At 33.5% G+C, this 19,238-nt stretch overlaps 1 protein-coding gene across 1 annotated transcript in view; it reads left to right on the top strand.

The window, feature by feature from the left end:
- The first annotated feature begins 5,271 nt into the window (after positions 1-5,271).
- LOC123539296 (uncharacterized) overlaps positions 5,272-19,238 on the top strand; it is a 34,690-nt gene continuing 20,723 nt past the window's right edge. The window contains exons 1-10 of the mRNA XM_053530073.1: positions 5,272-5,427; positions 5,908-5,952; positions 8,329-8,376; positions 9,478-9,525; positions 10,407-10,478; positions 12,170-12,259; positions 12,686-12,736; positions 15,057-15,128; positions 16,108-16,188; positions 17,574-17,612. Of these exons, the coding sequence (XP_053386048.1) occupies positions 5,415-5,427; positions 5,908-5,952; positions 8,329-8,376; positions 9,478-9,525; positions 10,407-10,478; positions 12,170-12,259; positions 12,686-12,736; positions 15,057-15,128; positions 16,108-16,188; positions 17,574-17,612 (559 nt within the window). The 5' untranslated portion in view covers positions 5,272-5,414. The remainder of the gene's footprint in view (positions 5,428-5,907; positions 5,953-8,328; positions 8,377-9,477; positions 9,526-10,406; positions 10,479-12,169; positions 12,260-12,685; positions 12,737-15,056; positions 15,129-16,107; positions 16,189-17,573; positions 17,613-19,238) is intronic.

The following is a 19,238-nucleotide window of genomic DNA, read 5'->3' as shown; positions in this document are numbered from 1 at the left end:
GAATCTGCTTTTCGAAAATTAGGTAAAAATGTTTTAAAAGTATGTTTCGGTAAAAGAGAATATTTCGAAGATATGCAGCCAAAACTTTAACCAGGATCTTCCAAGTTCAGAGAGGCATAATTTGGCCAAAATATTATGTCACATGTATGAGCATTGTTCCATTTTATACTAGTATAGTTTTGAAGATAGTAACTTGCTTGCAAAAATTTAACCAGCCTTTTTAAATCCAAAAGACGGTACAATTTGGTCAAAATACATGCCAGTGTTATGGAACTGGACCCAGTGAGGTTTGCAATTGACATAGAAAAAAGAAAATATAAATTTCAGTACATAAATAAAGTGGATGTCTAGAGAACTGAAAACAGACCTACTGACCTACCTTGTTTTTTCCCATGTCATATTAGTTTAGAATAAAACCCTTTTGGTCTTCACCCTTTGATGGTGCCTGTGGTTGATTCATCTGTATAGACACGAGTCGATGTATCAGGAAGATCAGTCTGCATTGATCATGACAAATGTGCAATCAATCCAAATACCATCATCCTTTTGTTTCCTGCGGCGAATGAGGAATCAAACGCATGTCGTTACAAAGTACTAAAACCCGTCATTCCTGGAGGTGTTTTGTATGCCTATATATTTAATATAGATGGGATTGGGGAATTAGAGGTGGGTTGGGGATGGTATTGTTTTATATTGACATCGGTGAGGGACAAGTGATTCGGAGTCTTGTGTTGGCTTGATTATTGACAGAATTTCAGCTTCCTATATAAATGTGATATGATTGTAAGTGTTTTTACATAATATTGTTTACTGGCCTTTTCGAAAATCATAATATTATAAAAGACACAAATGCACTTATTTCATTTTAATACACAGAATGCTTCAGAGGACATCAGTTCACGAAATTATATTAATTAATAGAACGCTCTCGGGATATATATATTTTTTGTATTAAAAATGAAATATGGACATTTTAGAAGATAGTGAAATTTGCCGACCACATCGTTCATTAAACATAACGTGCGTTTTGTTTCCTTATAGGGGACACTAAATTGACGCCATTTTCCTGTCTCTATTGGCAGTCTATGATTACCTGTTCTTAAGAATTTTGCTTTTAGGAATAATAGTAAAATAGAGTTCTATCTTTATCAGACTTGAATTACCTGTAATTTAATGTATTTGAATGTTTATTTAAACTCCCATTAAAATTGTAGAAGAATTGATCATATAAATTCCTTTAATGAGTTTATTTACATTTTTAAGTATGAAGTTTTATGAATAATCCAAAGTATATGATCACTGATAAATCAAAAATTTTCGCTAATGACTGGAACTATACAAGACCTTTAAACAAAAAGAAAGCGTAAGTTGATGATTTACTTTCTGTAACTTTAATACATTATGTAAAGAAAAGACGGATATTAAAGTTCCATTCATAATTAACTATACTTCGTAAGTATTCATGTTTATTTGCAAAGCAAAAGTATTTCTTGATGTGAGGACTTTTGAAAATTGGGGAACAGCACCGGTTTGTACCGAAAGTGGACATGTGCCTATATACTTGCTCCTAATTTACACAAATTAAAGATTTAAAAGTTACCGAATAGAACAGAACAGAACAGATCATGCATTTTTATTTTGAATTAAGAATATATAGTTCATCTTTATATACGTCGATTTATACATGCATGAATACGAAAAATGGTAATACTTAGTAGTAAATTTGTGAGAGTGCCATACACACACTTACAATCTATATACATGATAGCTATGATGGTAAAATAAACTACTCGGCGTTCAATGCATTTGACCTCATTTTGAAGGTTGTGTTACAATGTACAGCTAATTTGATTAACACTGACTTCCTATCTAAATTAGGCAGTTCTATGAATTTATACATGCTAGGGTTTCTTTCAAAATAATTATATATTGTTACCCTTCGTCTTTGCGCTTTTCTGAAAATAAAGGTTATGATTATCTGTTGCGCTCAATCTGAAATATTTTTCTGACTATTGTCATAGTTCTTAAATATAATGTTTAATATAAAATATACAATTTACATTTCAGTTTTCTCTGGCGAAGATGAGGCTACCAAGTAGTTAACAACATTTAAATAAACTGTACTTTCATGCATAGTAAAGGCAGTACTTGATACTCTTTTACATATTACCAAGAAAATACCGTGCTATATTGTCACGTGTCACCTGGATGCACATAATAAAAAAGTTTTCCAAATCAAACTACACAAAAATATGAATGGAAAAAATTAACATAATGGTTCAATGATTATGAGTACACCCTGCACTAATTATTAAAAACAATGGAAAAACGGCTTAGGTGCATCACGGAAAATATCCATACACTTCAAGATGGGGTTGCAGCGTTGATCTGTCGAATAATAGTTCTTGATCTGTAAGTGATAGTGTGGGGTCATTATTGCATGCATTTTCAAAAAGCGCGATTTGTCAACCCAAAATACGCATTTTATACGAAAGAAAAATGTATATGAATGTATTTAGTTTGCCTTGTTTGCACACTCAGAAAACATCAAGACATGGAAGAGAAATCGCTTTTGCAAGCTTCCGGTCATAATTCTAGTATTTTATGATTTCTTTTGTTAGGGTTTTACCTCGATCGGCGTAAAATGCCCTGAACGATGTAAATTACCCCTATAGGTAGATGTGCTCAGTCTGATTAATTGATGTTAGAGTAGACATGTTGACAGCGCATGGAAGAAAAATATTAAGGTCTTAGGTGTGCACGTGTACTGCGACGGTTAACCAATCAAACGCAATGCACGAGAAAACAACATTACCTTTTTTTTGCCACCGTTATGCGGCGAAGATATTGTCAATTCAGACGGGAACTAACTTCTTAAAGTGCAAAAATAAGACCCTCGCTCCAAGTGTCGTCAGGGTAATATGTATATACTGTTTTCTTATGCTATCATACAAAGAGCAAATCAATATAAAGTGGTATTCCGTTACCGTACCGATCTTTTCGAAATGAATGTCCTGTGGAATTGTGCATACATGTCCATAAATTGTAATCAGTTTTGAGTGACTATCTTAATTAAATTGAACACTGTCTTGAAATATCATTTCGATTTCGAATTATCGGTGGTAAAGTACATAGTTTTTTTTTTCATTTTCTTAGTATCGCTGAAAAGCTCTTTAAATCGTGCGGAAACTGTTTCACAAATCTATGGTAAATAGAATTGACCTCTACCCATCAAGAGTATAAAGTATCAACAAACTTTAACCCATCAAGAGTATAAAGCATCAACAAACTTTAACCCATCAAGAGTATAAAGCATCAACAAACTTTCGGAACACCCCACATATCTGCGTTTGCCGCAAACTTTCGAAACACCCCAAATTACTGATTTTTTGTTGTTGTTTTTTCTTTTTTGTCGCGAGGGACAAGTGATTCGAAGTCTGCGACCTTAACTAATCGGCCACGGATTGCCCTAAAATACAAGAAGTAATGTCAAAATGAATTTAAAGATTTAAAATTAAGTAAACTTCAAAAATACGGCGTTCATAAAGGTCTAGTTTTAAGTAAGAAATAATATGACCTTCAATTTCGATTTGAAGTCTTTGACAGCGAAATCAGCACAACATATGATAAGGCTTTTAAAATTCGATAAAGATGACACCTTTAAACCTATTGTCTTCTTCACTTATTTCGAAACGGTGTTGAAATCTATTTAGGTATCAGACATTAACAAGTAATTAAGTTTGTAAGTGAGTACTACTTACGTACGTAAGTAATACCCCAGTCACACATACGGCGCGGATAGCTACGTTTAGCCACGGATAGAAACGTAGTAATCCGTATCGATCTGTACCTGTGCCGTACCTCAAAGTAGTAATCCGTATCAATTCGTATTAACACTTAGTCAAAACGTATTCAAGACGTACTCGAAACTTGCACGTTTCTCCAACATTTGAACATGCACAAAAGTTTGAGCGATCCGTGGCCATTTGAGCGTGACTTAGTCCAACTTGGTCGAAACTTATTCATCCGTAGTTCGACGTATTAAACGTAGTTATCCGTACTGAAACGTACCTTGTCGTAGTTTGACATGATGTAGAAGACAATCGTAATGAAAACGCTGGCTACACGTGGCCTATTTATATGAAACTTAGCGGCCCGTTGCTAAACCTTAATGTAAACGTAGTCATGCGTATTGATCCGTATCTTAACGTAGTTATCCGAGGCTGTCCGTACTTAAGCGTAGTTCAGCGTAGTTAACCGTAGATCCGTCAACGCGCTGGGCAAGTTGTCAGGCGCAGTAAAACGTAGTTAAACGTAGTACGCCGTACCTATCCGTACTTATTCGCGTCCTGTATCTTTTTGTTCCCCGTTTCTCACCATTATTACCGTACTAAGACGTACTGCTCCCCCACAGATCAATCCGATCCGCACGGACATATCCGTATGTGTGACTATAGCTTAAGTAATACCTCAGTCACACATACGGCGCAGATAGCTACGTTTAGCTACGGATAAAAACGTAGTAATCCGTATCAATCCGTACATGAGCCGTACGGACAAGTACGGATTGATACGGGTTACTTTTTTAAGGTACAGCTCAGGTACGGATCGATACGGATTACTACGTTTCTATCCGTGGTTAGACGTAGCTATCCGCACCGTATGTGTGACTGGGGTATAAGTTAAGTAAAGACTTTATTTATAGTGGATGACATATTTGGCAGAGCCGATTTACAATATGGTCCACTGTAAAGAAATCGAAGGTAATATTAGGAACTTCTAACTTGTTTTATACATGTATTTTGAAATATCTCGATAAGTTTTGTCGCGATATTTAAGTTTGATAAGGCGTTTGTTTTATACATGAGATATTTAAACGTATTACTCCGTGAAATTGCATTTTCAGATATTTTTGGCTGAATCATTGCAAAATCTTATTAAGGCTTACCATTGTAAATTTCTAAAATGGTCTTATCCATCATTTAATTTTGGCAGTACCACTTCTTATGCAAAGGGGTGTTCAATGTCGCAAAAGCAAAATCACTTTTAACAGCATTAGAACAACTTACTAAAATGATACAATATATTCTCTAATTTCAATCAGTTTTCTATTTATTCACTTTGAGACCGGCAGGTATCTGTATAACTTACACCTGGTACTCACAAAATAAAAAAAGTCAAGACAAATCTCCGTTACGGATTTTGTAACTCGAACAATAAAACGTAAGCATTATTTCGTTTATTAAGGAAGATAAATTTGTAAACGGAAAATAAACGTGGAGAAGCAACGTGAGCTACTAGTTCGTGACCTTATTTTGTATTTAGGCTAATTTCTTATCTTGAAAAACGTAGCTTAGTTAAAATGTTTTCAACTACTGGGACTGACACCAACAAACATTAAGACAACTTTCAGCATGAATATCAAAGGTGTGTGTTCTTATTTTTATAAGTTTGCGTTTTTATGTCAAACTTGTACATTTTCAAAAGTTTTAAATGAAAGAATTCCCCGCGCTTTAATTATATTAAATTCCCACCCCATCATGAGTTTCTCATCACGTCAAATTGCGCATTTTTTCGATAAATTTATTCTAATCAAATCATACATGTAATAGTTTGTTGACTGACATTGAAAAAAATCAACAAACCATTTTTCCGTGGGGATTGCACCCCGTTCAGGATATGAATGGTTTCATGAGATATTGTTAACTTTTAAACACGCATTTTAGTTGCACATCAAAAAATTGAACACGTAAAATAATGTGTTTCTACTTGATTCCTGTTTGAAGTGCACTCAAGGGTGTTTTTATTTTGTTTTATTTGCATGACATCGTGTACTAAAAGACATTTTAAACACTTCAGATTTCAGTATATGATTATATAATTTCTGGTTCATTTTATTTCTTTAAGTACGTGCGTTCATCCTGCTCAACTTCGCTGGGATCGTACTGGGCGGTGAGATTTTTCCTTTATCTCCCGAATTTTTGTCCTAATTTCATACTGAAATTCTTTTACAACATTAATGGTTGGTCTGTATAATTTTTAAGTTTGAAATGTCTCCATAAACAGTATACGCTGTTGATTTTCTATGAGTAAAACTAGAACTCAGATTTTAGATCAATAAGGAGAACGCATATCTACGAATCGCGGGGTCGTGAGTTCGAGCCCCTAGGCGAGGCATATGTTCTCCGTGACGGGTTGATATTATAAAATTTGTCCTACACCTCTGATTCATGTGGAGAAGTTGGCAGTTACTTGTGGAGAACAGGTTTGTACTGGTACAGAATCCAAGAACACTGGTTAGGTTAACTGACCGCCATCACATAACTGAAATACTGTTGAAAAACGGCGTTAAACCGAAAACAAACAAACAAACAAAGAACTAAGGTAGCAGACAAATGGGCTCTATATAGAATTTCCTTGGTTTCATCATCGAACAGACATTTGCCTTGCCCAAGGATCAAACATGTGACCGTCTGTTTTGTAGTACAATGCTTTCTTTGCTTGTTTAACTCATTGTGTCTATCAGTTCCGTTAACAGATTTTAAACTTATCCATTTCATAAATTTGCCAAACTCATTTAAATGTTTAATATGTGCAAATGCAGGATGTCCCAATTATTTGTCCTCATTTTGCGCGTCATAAATCTGTTTTACAAAACATTGAAAAATAAATAAGACTTTTTTTGTCATACATGGAATAAAAATTGATGTATTACAAAAATATATGTAGTAATTTCAGGACATTTGATATTGTCAGTGTTTTCTACATCGTTAGTTTTTAAGACGTCGTCTTTTATAGCAAAATATCTCGACCGTTTGTTTTTTCCTGGTGTTCATTTTCCTTTTTTTGCCTACTATCCTAAAGGTACAATAGTACTATATAGGTTATCAAGCAGCACTTTCGGGATATTCAGATAATCGCGGAAAGAAAAAATCCTTAATTGTTTTCCTGTTAAAGGGGCATTTTTATGCTTTATGTAAGCCAGTTTCTGTGTTAATTTCACTGTGGACCTATTCTTGACATTTTGGTAGAATTTTCAAGATTTTTTTTATACATTTATAGAAATGTAAACAAACCATATTATTCATGTGTTCATACCCAAATTTTAGCTTTGGAAGCAATACCATAATATTGACCTGTCAGACAAAAAATCTCTCTTAGAAGATACATGACCCCTCTTTTTTGGTATTTGTTTTTTGTTTAATCGGTCATTTAAAAACTTAAGGCTATGAATTCTTTTTTTTTAATGGGCCTGGCTATGTATCTAAGTCTTAGAAGATTGTTAGTTTTATATAAAACATATAACAAATTTATTTACTACTGAATAGCCTTAAACAGCTTTGAAATCTGTCTATTTCTTGTTCACGTTAAAACCCCTATTTAAGAGTTATGATTACTATGTTGATGATTTGCTTTGACAATTTAGCTAAGAAATTGAAAACGCTGTCCTTTGTCCAGGTGTCATCATTAAAATAAACATGACGGAAAGTGGATTTATTTAATTAATTCAACGTTATTAGGTATTTTATATTAATAAAACCAGCTCAATCTAACTAATTATTTTTGATTGCCTTTTTTCGTTTACAAATTGCAATGGGGACATGTTCACAATATATTCCGGGAGATCACACATACAAGAAGAGTATAAGTTTATTTTAGTTGTAGGAATATTTATATCTCTTCGTTCTTTTTGTACTTATGACAAATATACTTAGTTTTATTGCTTTATAATTCTATATTCAATAATAATGATAAGGCTTTATATATATGTACCTTGTAAAAGAAGTTTTAAAGGGACTGGCCTCCAGATGGTTCGACAACAACAAAAATATTTTTAGATATCTGGAAATAAAGGCTGTATTTCTTGAGAAAGCTTTAAAACTTAATTACTGACAAACTTTATGTTACGGAAACACATGAGAAGCTGCTGTTTTACTATTTTTAACGATAAAAATTGAAAAGCGGTTATAACGCTTTATTCCAGGTAAACTGTCTCGATTAAAATATCTACATTTTGAAGTCATAAGTCACTAATTCCACTATAGCGCGACGACGCGAAATATCTTTATTGCTGTGACAGTCCGGGGTTCGATTGCGGACGCGGTCATTTTTTTTACTTGATTTTGAATTTTGAAATTAATTTAGAAACAAAAGCTCATATTCTAATATGTTCATAATATGATCAAACTTCAATTTGAAAGAAAGATGATTTTTAGCCTAATCTGGAGGTCAGTGCCTTTAAGATATAAATACATGTAGGTTATAAGAGGTGTCTGTTTCCTCATTTTTGGATGTGTTTCTATATTGCAAGAGTATTTTCCATTTCAGAGTCTAATTCAGATTATAGTTACTGTACAAAGTATGCAGAGTACAACAGTGAGTTGATTAATTTCTTAATGTAGAGAAATAACTTAAAATTTCCAAAGATAGATAGACAAACTTATTTGACTTCTTGAGTACATCAAATAATCAAAAATGATTTTACAAATGTTCACTTTATTAAAGTTTTGTTTATTAACAACTAAAGTTTAAATGTTAAGTTCATAAAGAATGTCAACTGGAGTTACAAGCAGAGATATCTATTAGTTTACTTCCCTTGCAATTTCTCATGAAATGGTTTTAGATACAATAGCCTAATTTGCACACAACAAAACCTATTAGGAATGTTCATATGTTTGATTTTTCCTCGCAAAACTGCTTCAGGTTTTATTGCCGCCTAGTGTATGGTAAAAAATAACTTTTAAAAATCCAACAAAATTAAATATGTTTTATTATTATGAAATTTAAAAAGCCAAAAAAAAAAAAAAAAAAAAAAAAACGAAATATCGCTAATTATTTATGGTGAAGATAATACAGGACGTCACATTTATGAACACTTGTTGTAACACCTACCTGACAGTTTATGATAAGTGAAGGTGCAATTGATATGTATTACCTATGACTTTATTCGAAGGTTCCACCGCTCTTATTAAAGGTAGAAACACGATACATGGCCAGGTACTAGTATCAGTCAGTCAATTTAATGTGACATCATGTGTAAATTCATTTGAGTTCTCCTTTTTGTAATATTAACTGTTTCCAGACCGGGAAGGTTACACAACTACCTAAAGGTTACAAAACTACCTATCATTCCTTTATATTAAAATTGTCATCTCTTTCTTAAGTATAATAAACACTTGAATATGTTGTTTTTGTATTCATGTATCTATACATGTAAAACGTCTGAATGTAAACAATTGGGTTATCATTTGGTTGGTCAAAATTCCTCAAAAAAAAAAAAAAAGAAAAAAAAAAAGAGAGAATAATAAAAATAGAAAGATTCCAGACGATACAATATCTGATTCAGTAAAATGCTCTATTCACAAAATGCACTACAGCTGTTCTGTTTTATTGTTAGAAACGCTTATCAGTTTTGATTAATGATATCATATAATTCTAAAAATAGTTAACTGTGTTGTACATGTATGTCTATTTCAGCCCTTTACAACTTAATGAAGCATGATGAATGCATGAACGTAGATTCTGGTAACTATTTTTTTTTTGAAATCTTGAATTCTATTTTATATCGTCCGTTAATGTCAGTCGATTGAAAATGTAAAATGCCTTTAGTTAGACCAGCTAGACGTTATTCCTCAGAACATAAATGAACACGGGGAAACGGTGGTCTAGCAGATACGATGTCTACCGCTCAATCCAGTGGTTGTGGGTTTGAGCCTCATTCAGGACATGACTATGGCTTCTCATATGAAACAAGAACTGACTTTTCCAGGAAGCGGAATCGAGAATGGTTCTAATAAGCTTGAAGCTTTCATCACAATCAAGCTAGGCAAATTAAAATAAAACACGTGGAAATTTCAAATTGTTGACGGACAAAATAACAAGTCACTATATATCGTAGAAATGTGTAAAACATCAGTACGCGTAGTTTTGTATTTGTTCATACAATTTTGAAATTATGTAATATTATTCTCAGTCAATGTTAAAAATACATTTACTAGACTAAACTAACCCTTAGCCTGCTGCAGGCGAATTTAACAGCCTTTGCAAACAGCTTGGAACCAGATCAGAAGCCGATTAAATCGGCGTCTGATCAGGTTCCAAGCTGTTTGCTACTCTGACAATATTTCTTCCAATTTTGGAGCAAATTGAATGAACTTTACAATTTTAGCAGACGACATTTCCAGCAGACGACAATTTATCTAGCATGCTAAAGGTTAAAAAGCGACTTGAGATCTCAATGACTTTAAGTCGGTATTTCATTATTCATATATTTTGTTTTCTATAGCAATAGCGTTATTTGTTAAACATTTCTCATATTTGTCGTTTTTTTTTTACTTGAAACAGGACAAACACAATTCCGTATCTTGTATTCAATTTGAATGAATGAACACTTATGTGTATTTCAGTCTTCAGACACCTGAAAGCAATCAGTGATCACTCGGTATCATGCAGGACACACATTATAAATCTTCTAGCAGGTAGGTTTATTTTCCGCTAGCCTAAGGGTAGTTCTGCACGCTTGATAAAACTTTTTCTACAATGTAGACTTTGTGTATACCTTAAATTTTCAAAACGTCAGAGTGTACTTAGAAAAATGAAAGGATCGTGTGCTTGATTTTGTACTAAACTGGTTTGAAGCAATTTGGGTTTCATACAAGGTTTCATACTGAGCGTCTATGGGAGAATTTTGGTAAAATTTCCGCGCATAAATTTTTTTTTTTGCACCACATATTTAACTTGGAATTTCTCATATTCGTAAATAAACGTATGGTCTGTATTACACTGAAACTACCAAAATTGAATAATAGACCAATCCATTTTAGAAATTTAGCAAGATAAGAGTTAATAATTTCTTTCGGGAGCACTGAGATGCGCGTGTTTTTCATCAGCGAAAGTGCTAAAATTTGTTTAAACTATTAAAAAGGCATGAACTAAACAGAGCATTCGTTTTTATCACACGTGAGATAAAATAACCTGTAAACATCACATATTAAGTTTTCACTCTTTTTAAATTTTAGATTTTGTAAATGTAACTAACTATTCTTATCAAAGTATCTTCCAGTCACTTATTTAGTATTTAGTTAAAATACTTTAAATCTACTGAAGTAAACTCAGCATTAACTTATCTGATGATGGATAGCAGGAAGGAAAGTTAAATACATAATGAATCATGATTATACCTTATCCGTTTTCATATTATGCGTCCACTTTTATTCCCTACACGGAAAACAACAACAACAACAATGAAAGTCGGAAAATCATACTAGAACTGACATCCGCGCTCTCTAACCCAAGGCTGATCAGACATCAACATTTGCACATGTAACGAAAACCAAAATTCAATTTAGAGACATCCGCAGATATATACATACGGCGATGTAAAAATATACCTTAAGAGATACACTCGAATGCAATGCTATGAAAAGAAGTGTATGTAGTCCTCACTTACAATAACGCACTACTACTAAACGAGAAAACAATGGACAGAAATAACATTAAAAAGCAGCAAAAAATCTGCAGTATCTTCTCTAGATGTAGCGAATAATGTGTGAAAGGCTTCTCGTTTTTTTCCCACATAACTGCAATTATTGCATCTTTTTCATGAATATTCTAAACAAAATATTTCAAATTTCAAAAATAAACTAAAAATGAATATATATAAAGAGACTAATAAATGGAAAATGACCCAGAATATGTTTATCTTTAACAGATAACTAGGTCTCCAATGAGATTCATTCCATAATTGCCGGGTCATTTTCCACTTGTGAGTCTTTTTGCAAATATTTAACAATAGAAAGACCCAATATATCTGTACATAAATTTATATCTACTGCAGTACATATGTATTGGGGCTTTCTATTGTTTAATATATGTATATTCACATATCTACATATATATTCGGTCCATGTTTTGTTTAAAAAGACCCACCCAATAAATGGCAAAAAGACCCAATAAGAGAAAGATAACCCGGCAATAACGGAATTAATCTCATTGTCGAACCTTTTGATTGTTTGTTTAAGATATCTACGTATAGAGGATATATATAAGGGGTAAAACATTTTACAAAATAATAACAAACAATTTTTTAACATTGATAATAACTAGTATTGTAAATATAATATGTATATTGTGTTTAAACGTTGAATATTCTACGTCTCACATAATCTAGGCCACTTTGGATCTCATGCCTCGACGCCTCATCACTGTCAATGTCAAGGGATGAACAAACTACAACAATATCATACAGGAAGTGGAGATGGTAAGAAAAATATAGATACTTCTCATTGCAGAGCTGACATCTTATTTTAACAAATACTCAAAACTAAGTTTTGGGCAAAAAATGTTTTTTCAATGCAAACATGTCTTTTTCGCACGTCAGTGAAATGTATTTGACGTCATTTTCTTACGTGACAATTTTTTACCTTTGCAATTGGCTATTTTAACTGTATCTTCGCATAACACGGGAACACTTTAATTTTCCGAAAACGACTTGAAAATACAGGTTTGTCCTTTTTCAATGAAGTCGATGCAATACAGGAAGTGCCAATGTCATTTGTTGTCGGTGTCATTGATTTTGAGTTGATATTTATAGTAATATACACTCGTATTTTCATAGGACAAGAGCACATTGCAATTAAAATGTATTATGTTGTATTGTCATTGTTTTGGAAATATATTATAACAGGTGTGAGTGATCTAAGGGTTACTTGTATTAAGAATCACCAGTCCTATAGAGGTAAGTTATATGATTTTCTAACACGACTTGATTTATTTTTGTTTCGCGTCCAACGGCATAGCAGTCCTTGATTTGCTTTTGTATAGAATCAGTTTGTCGTTCGGATGCGTATCATTATATCACCCGGACTGCGCCCTCTTGATATTATTCCTTTGCATCCAAACTCCGAATAATGATTGAATTCAACGAATAATCAGTAAAATTTAATGGGATATAATAGGGTTTTTATAATAGTAGGTCGATTTGTGAAGCTGCACTCGGCTCGAGTGGATCTTTATTCAAGATCGGACCCCACAAGACGTGCAAGCATCGAGTGTGATCCAACCTTGCAAACTCCCCGAGAGTCAAATACAAAATCCTAGATTTAGCTACTGTTATAATGACCCCTCTATTATATACCTCTTACCTTTTGTTGGTTGTTTCGTTATTGAACGAAATCTTAAATGTTTATCGATATTAAAATAGACCTAAGTGAAGTTTTAAAGAACTGTAACAAATCATGCATATTTAGAAAAGTAGTCCGGCAGCATACTACACGGAAGGTACAAAACGGAATTTTAAAAGGTACAATACGGATTTGTTTTCTGTTTGTTCAAATTTAATCGTGAAATACAAGCCGATATTTTTACAGACTTTATATAGGTGTATAATTAATCATATTATTTCTAAAGTAATAGTCTAGAAATCGTTGACCAATTTCATCAATATAGTAACAGTTACCAATATTTAACCAGCAGATTTGGGCATCCTTTGCCTATTGGTTTACAGTGAAACAGGAACAATGCCTGTATCAATCATCGAGAAAACAAATATGCTATCGTTTTGGACTAGGCTATTACTGGGAAAAGAAAGCAAGATCTCTTCTTTACTACACCATAGCGCAATAACAATGTATATTTTAAATGGGTTTCAAAAATTAAGAAAATTCTTAATTTTGTAGGACCGCCATATTTGTGGCTAAATCAGCATGTAGCTGTTACTAAAAAAACACTCACAAGTTAATAAAACAAACGTTCATTCAAGCAAAACTGGCATGGTCAAATGCAGCTTTCAGACAATGGACTTTTTATAACAGCTTTAAATATAACTTAGAATACGAAAAATATTTTAATGTCCTTTCAAGAACAGACTATTAAACGTTTTTCAAACTCAGAACTAGTACTCATAGACTACCAGTAGACGGGACATTTTACCAAGAACGTATCTGCCGCTATTTAATAACGACTGTACCGGTAATGATCGACATTATTTATTTAAGTGCGATTATTTCAGTAGTGCGAGAAATATTTACTTAAATTTTTTTGTAAGTTCACTGATAATGATCACTCTCTCCAAGAATTGTGCTGACCGTCGATGAATCTAAATTAGCTGACTTTTGTAAAATGATAAGAGAAATATTACCTAAATTTCTTAATTAGCTAAGTATCACCCGATCGCATAAAAGACCACTCATGAATGCACTCAATGCAGGTGATAATTGTTGATATATTTGTAAATGAAAGGCCCCAACAAAAACCTTGTTTTCAAGTTGTGTATACAGTTTAAGTTTTAAATTAATGTTGATATTTGAAGTTATCCGATTACTTTGTTTTCAACAATAAATAAAACACCTTATAGTTTGTTTAGGGTAGTTGACCTGTAACAAAAATCATCAAATAGAGTAATCTCCATATGCTTTTTCAGCATTTATTCGTTTTTCAAGGAAAGCAAATGATCGTGCTAGTTCCCTCCAGAGAATATTTAAATTGAGAATTGCTAAAATACATTACCTATCAGCTACCTTAACATGTAGTAATTACAACCACTACCTTAAAACATTGTAATTATATTTGATGACAATGACTTTTCGTTAAAGTTTCTCACTGTTGGATATATACATTTTACATTTTGATATATAAATGTTGGGTAAACCAGTGTATCACCATTGAGAACAATAAATGCATAACATTGGTTAAATGATCAAAACTTAATAACGTTTCTTAATGTGGTTAATTTTCTTCAAAGGAATGTATGCAATATTCTGTATCATCTTCATGCATTACTAAACTTTCTATCAGGGCCTACAGCTTACAAAATAACTGGCAGTGTAAGTCATGAGGAAAGCGTGCATATTGTATATTGAATACAAAAGGATTTAAACAAATGTAAGTCATATTTTGTGTGCCTGATAAGTTGTTTGAAAAAAGACCTATCTGATTTTTCTTTCACTTTTGATCAATGTTTAATGCTGGCTTCAGTTTATTGGTCAATTCAGAGTTGTCCCCCTTCAAATTATTTGGGTAGGTACCATCTCTAATATATAAGATAACATATGTTTCAGACATGTACTACCAATTTTTCGAGTCATCAGATAGACACAATCATGCAATGGCATGCAGGACACATCACTCTGGTTTGTAGTTATGGCAATATAACCTCTGCCATATTTGACATTTTAAGTATACAGAGTACAACTTTGATAAAACATTTTTTTATGGATTCCGGATAGTTCCACATTGATCGTCATGTGTCGAGCTCAGGGCATAAATAACGACATTCGACGCCACACATAACACCACACATGACAGTGCAACGCGACACTAGATACAACCGTCAATATTGCGACTCGGCGGACAACAATGCGACACGACATACGATAAGTGAAAAAAAGAGGACAGTAGCGTTGTAGAACAGTCATGTGTTGCGTCGCTCTGTCGTGTGTCGTATTGTGTATCTCTTCGAATGGCATGCACTGCTTTCAAAGGGCGACATTTCAACGTAAATGGTACCGACCGGATTCGGTACATTTCTGATGTTTATATTTTTAAGATTGTGATGTTTTAGAATTTAAACAGCTTAAATACCTAAATTATGTTTACCAGTTTTGAAATCAATCCTGACCATTAGAATTTTACTTTACATATAGAGCTAACAGTAATTGCTTATCAGTCTTTCTGAGTCTATTACAGTTAATGCATATGTGTGAAATATACTTCTAAAGAAAACAATCTACCTCTTTTATATTTGTGAAATATAGACTGTTTTATATGTGTGGAATATATACTGTTTATATGTGTGTAATATAGACAATTTACCTGCTTTAAATGACGTCGTGTGAAATGTAGACAATTACTTTTTTAATATGTGTGAAATATAGATTTTTTTCCCTGTTTTGTATGTGAAATATAGACAATTTACCTGTTTTATATGTGTGAAATATAGACAATTTACCAGTTTTATACATGTGAAATATAGACAATTTACCAGTTTTATATATGTGAAATATAGACAATTTACCAGTTTTGTATGTTTAAAACATAGACAGTTTACCTGTTTTAAACTTGTGAAAAACAGACAATTTACCTGTTATATAGATAACGATTTCATTGCAGTATGGTCTGTGCTTAGCAAAATAAGTGCAAGCGGCATTGGTTACAATTCTTGTCAAAAAGATATTATATACCATCTGAAGTGTAAGTAGGTTCCAGACAGTTTAATTATATTTAGAAGTTCCAAGGCGAAGTAAAAATGTTCAGACATTTCTTTTACTACAATGTTACATAAATTAATTATTTATTGAAGCCTAAAATATTAACTGGACTGAGCAGCTTTTGCACGTTCTTAAGTTTTTCTTATAATATAACAACAAATGACCAAACAGCTATTTGTAATAAAATTTTACAACTCTATTGACCATGCAAGGAATAATTTCACATAGGTTCCGAGCCAAGTCCCATAGTCATCCAAGTTCGAAGTCTAAAATTTTCATGTTTAAACAGCTGCCAGCGGCGGCATAATGCATAATTATTCATTCAAACATTGGCTACTATTTCTGCAACATAAGCAATAACAAAGCAAAAGTAAAATATAGCCTTTAAAGTCTAAGACTTAAATCTTTAATGAATATGGGCCCTGGGGCCGTTTGGTGAAGCGTACTTTAGATAGAGTTAGCACCTACGGGAAAGAGTTTTCATGAACATCATTTGAAGTAGATCCGTTTTCACTATTCGGCTACTTTACTTGTTTATATCTTGAGAAAAACTAAGGATTAAAACGTATGGGTTGTTGTTGAATAGGCATAGTTTCAAACATGTAACCATTAATGTTCTCAGCAAATCTGTCAAAGGTTTACTACCTTAATTATTTTTAAAACCGGAAACATAAAAATGGGTTTACCACAAGAAAAGTCCGGTAAGTGATTTGACACATTAAATATGATTGAAACTCGAACTCGTTTGATATATAAAAACATCTGGTTATCTTGAAGACATTTTCAAGTCCTGTCCCAAAACCACATGCATAAAATATCAACCCGCCCGCTTAGCTCAGTAGCTAGAGCGTGGGTCTACGAATCGCGGGGTCGTGAGTTCGATCCTCGGGCTGGGCGTATGTTCTCTGTGACTATTTGATAAACGACACTGTGTCTGAAATCATTAGTCCTCCACCTCTGATTCTTGTGAGGAAGTTGGCAGTTACTTGCGGAGAGCAGGTTTGTACTAGAACAGAATCCAGGAACACTAGTTAGGTTAACTGCCCGCTGTTACATGACTGAAATACTGTTGAAAAACGGCGTTAAACCCAAAACAAACAAAACAAAAATGAATTATCAGCTTAAGTCAAATTTCGGTTATGTCGAAGTAAAATGCTCGATAATTGGAATTTGAAATACCGAACTGGAATTGGAATTTGAAATACCGAACTTCAACTGTTAGGATATCAAAATAAGAAAAACATTTTATACAAAGCATTTATTTGCATTTGAATGGAATTTTAATTCAAACACTTTAAAGACTGTAATGTATTGTATACTTATCAATTATTTGATTTTCTAACAGTTTGCAGTTACGTTATTTTTCAGATGCTTTTGAACAACATACTGACCCCTGTACATGCACAGGTACGTATGTCATACCTATATCAAAACCACCTGTTCTTCTACATTTCGAGTCTTCATTTCAGAATTAGATGTCAAAATAATGAAGTTTCGTTTTGCTTATATTAGCACGAGATTTTTTATTGCCCCTGGCTCCGAACATAGGGACTGGTGAAAGTTGGCTACCAGTGTCTCACACGTTTGTGAGACAAATTCCCATTATTTTCTTTCAGTGACAATCAGCTGCTATTACTGTGACCAGTTACCTAAGCGTTTCATGTGCTAACCATCATTTAATGAGCCGCACCTAATTTACTGATTTATGGCCTGCCCTCAGCTTGTATTGGCTTATCAGACAACAGGAATGTGCTTTCACATTTTTATCAGAGGATTTATGATCTTTAGATAAAGAATTAAATAATTTTAAACTTCACTTTTAATGACGAAATGGATGAAGCTGTAATTAAAAGTTTTAAAATAATGAACAAATAAGACCAAACCAACAGCATGTTGTAAAAGAATCTTTAAAAGGAAATTATGTTTTATTCTGTTGACCAACTGGCAACTTAACTTTTGAAATTGCCCCATTTGCATTTGATTTTTGTGCGCCCCTCCCCCCATTAGTGGTAGGGGGCATATAGATTTGCTCTTGTCCGTCCGTCCGTCCTTCCAAGAATGTTGTGTCGCGCCTAGCTTCAAAAGTATTTGACGTAGAGTCACAAAACTTTACAGAAATGTTGGTCAGCATGTGTAGTTGTGCACCTGGGGTTTCACGTCCGGATTCATTCAGTCGTGTTGGAGTTATGGCCCCTGACTTAGTAAAAAATTGGTCATTTTAATGTTGTGTCGCGCGTAGCTCCAAAAGCATTTGACCTAGAGTCACCAAAGTTTACAGGAATGTTGGTCAGCATGTGCAGTTGTGCACCTGGGGTTTCACGTCCGGATTCATTCAGTCGTGTAGGAGTTATGGCCCCTGACTTACTTTGTTTTTTAAGTTTTTTTCATTACACAAGACCAGACTTCTTGTCCAGACTTACTCAAAAAAAGGAAAAAAAAAAACGTTTGTGAAACATGTATGTTAAAATGTACTTGACCTAGAATCATAAAACATTAGAGGATTGTTTTATAGCCTGCGGAGTGTTCTCTTTAGGATTTTACTCAGCTAGGCCAGAGTTAAGGCTAACTAAGTGAAAAATACACATAAGGTTCTTAAAAGTTTGTGTTGCAAACATCTTAAAATTATTTAACCTGAGTCATAAAACCATGTTATAGTGGCAGGATGTGGGGGGGGGGGGGGGGGGGGGGGGGGGGGGGGGAGGAGGGGAGGCACCTGTGGACACACACCTAGTTTCTATTATGACAGCACACAATGTACCATTATTGTTGAGTCACTTCATGTACCTGAAGCGACGTCCAATCCCTTACCAAAATTGTGTACATTGTCAGTGTAAATCCAGTTTTTTGTCAGTGCTTTACCATTGTATTCCCAGTGTATTTAAAGTTTTTTTCCAGCTAATTTCCAGCTTGTTATTCTGTTATCACCAGTTATCACAGTGTGTTTTGAGTTTATTATCAGTGTAGTACCAGACCTGGTAACAGCATACAATAATCTGGCATTAAACTGACAAGTAACTAAAAACACACTATATG

Source organism: Mercenaria mercenaria, chromosome 18 (assembly GCF_021730395.1).
Source record: "Mercenaria mercenaria strain notata chromosome 18, MADL_Memer_1, whole genome shotgun sequence".
Classification (NCBI taxonomy): Eukaryota; Metazoa; Mollusca; class Bivalvia; order Venerida; family Veneridae; genus Mercenaria; species Mercenaria mercenaria.
Note: the sequence above shows the minus strand (reverse complement) of the source record. Positions and strands in the feature narration are given on the sequence as shown.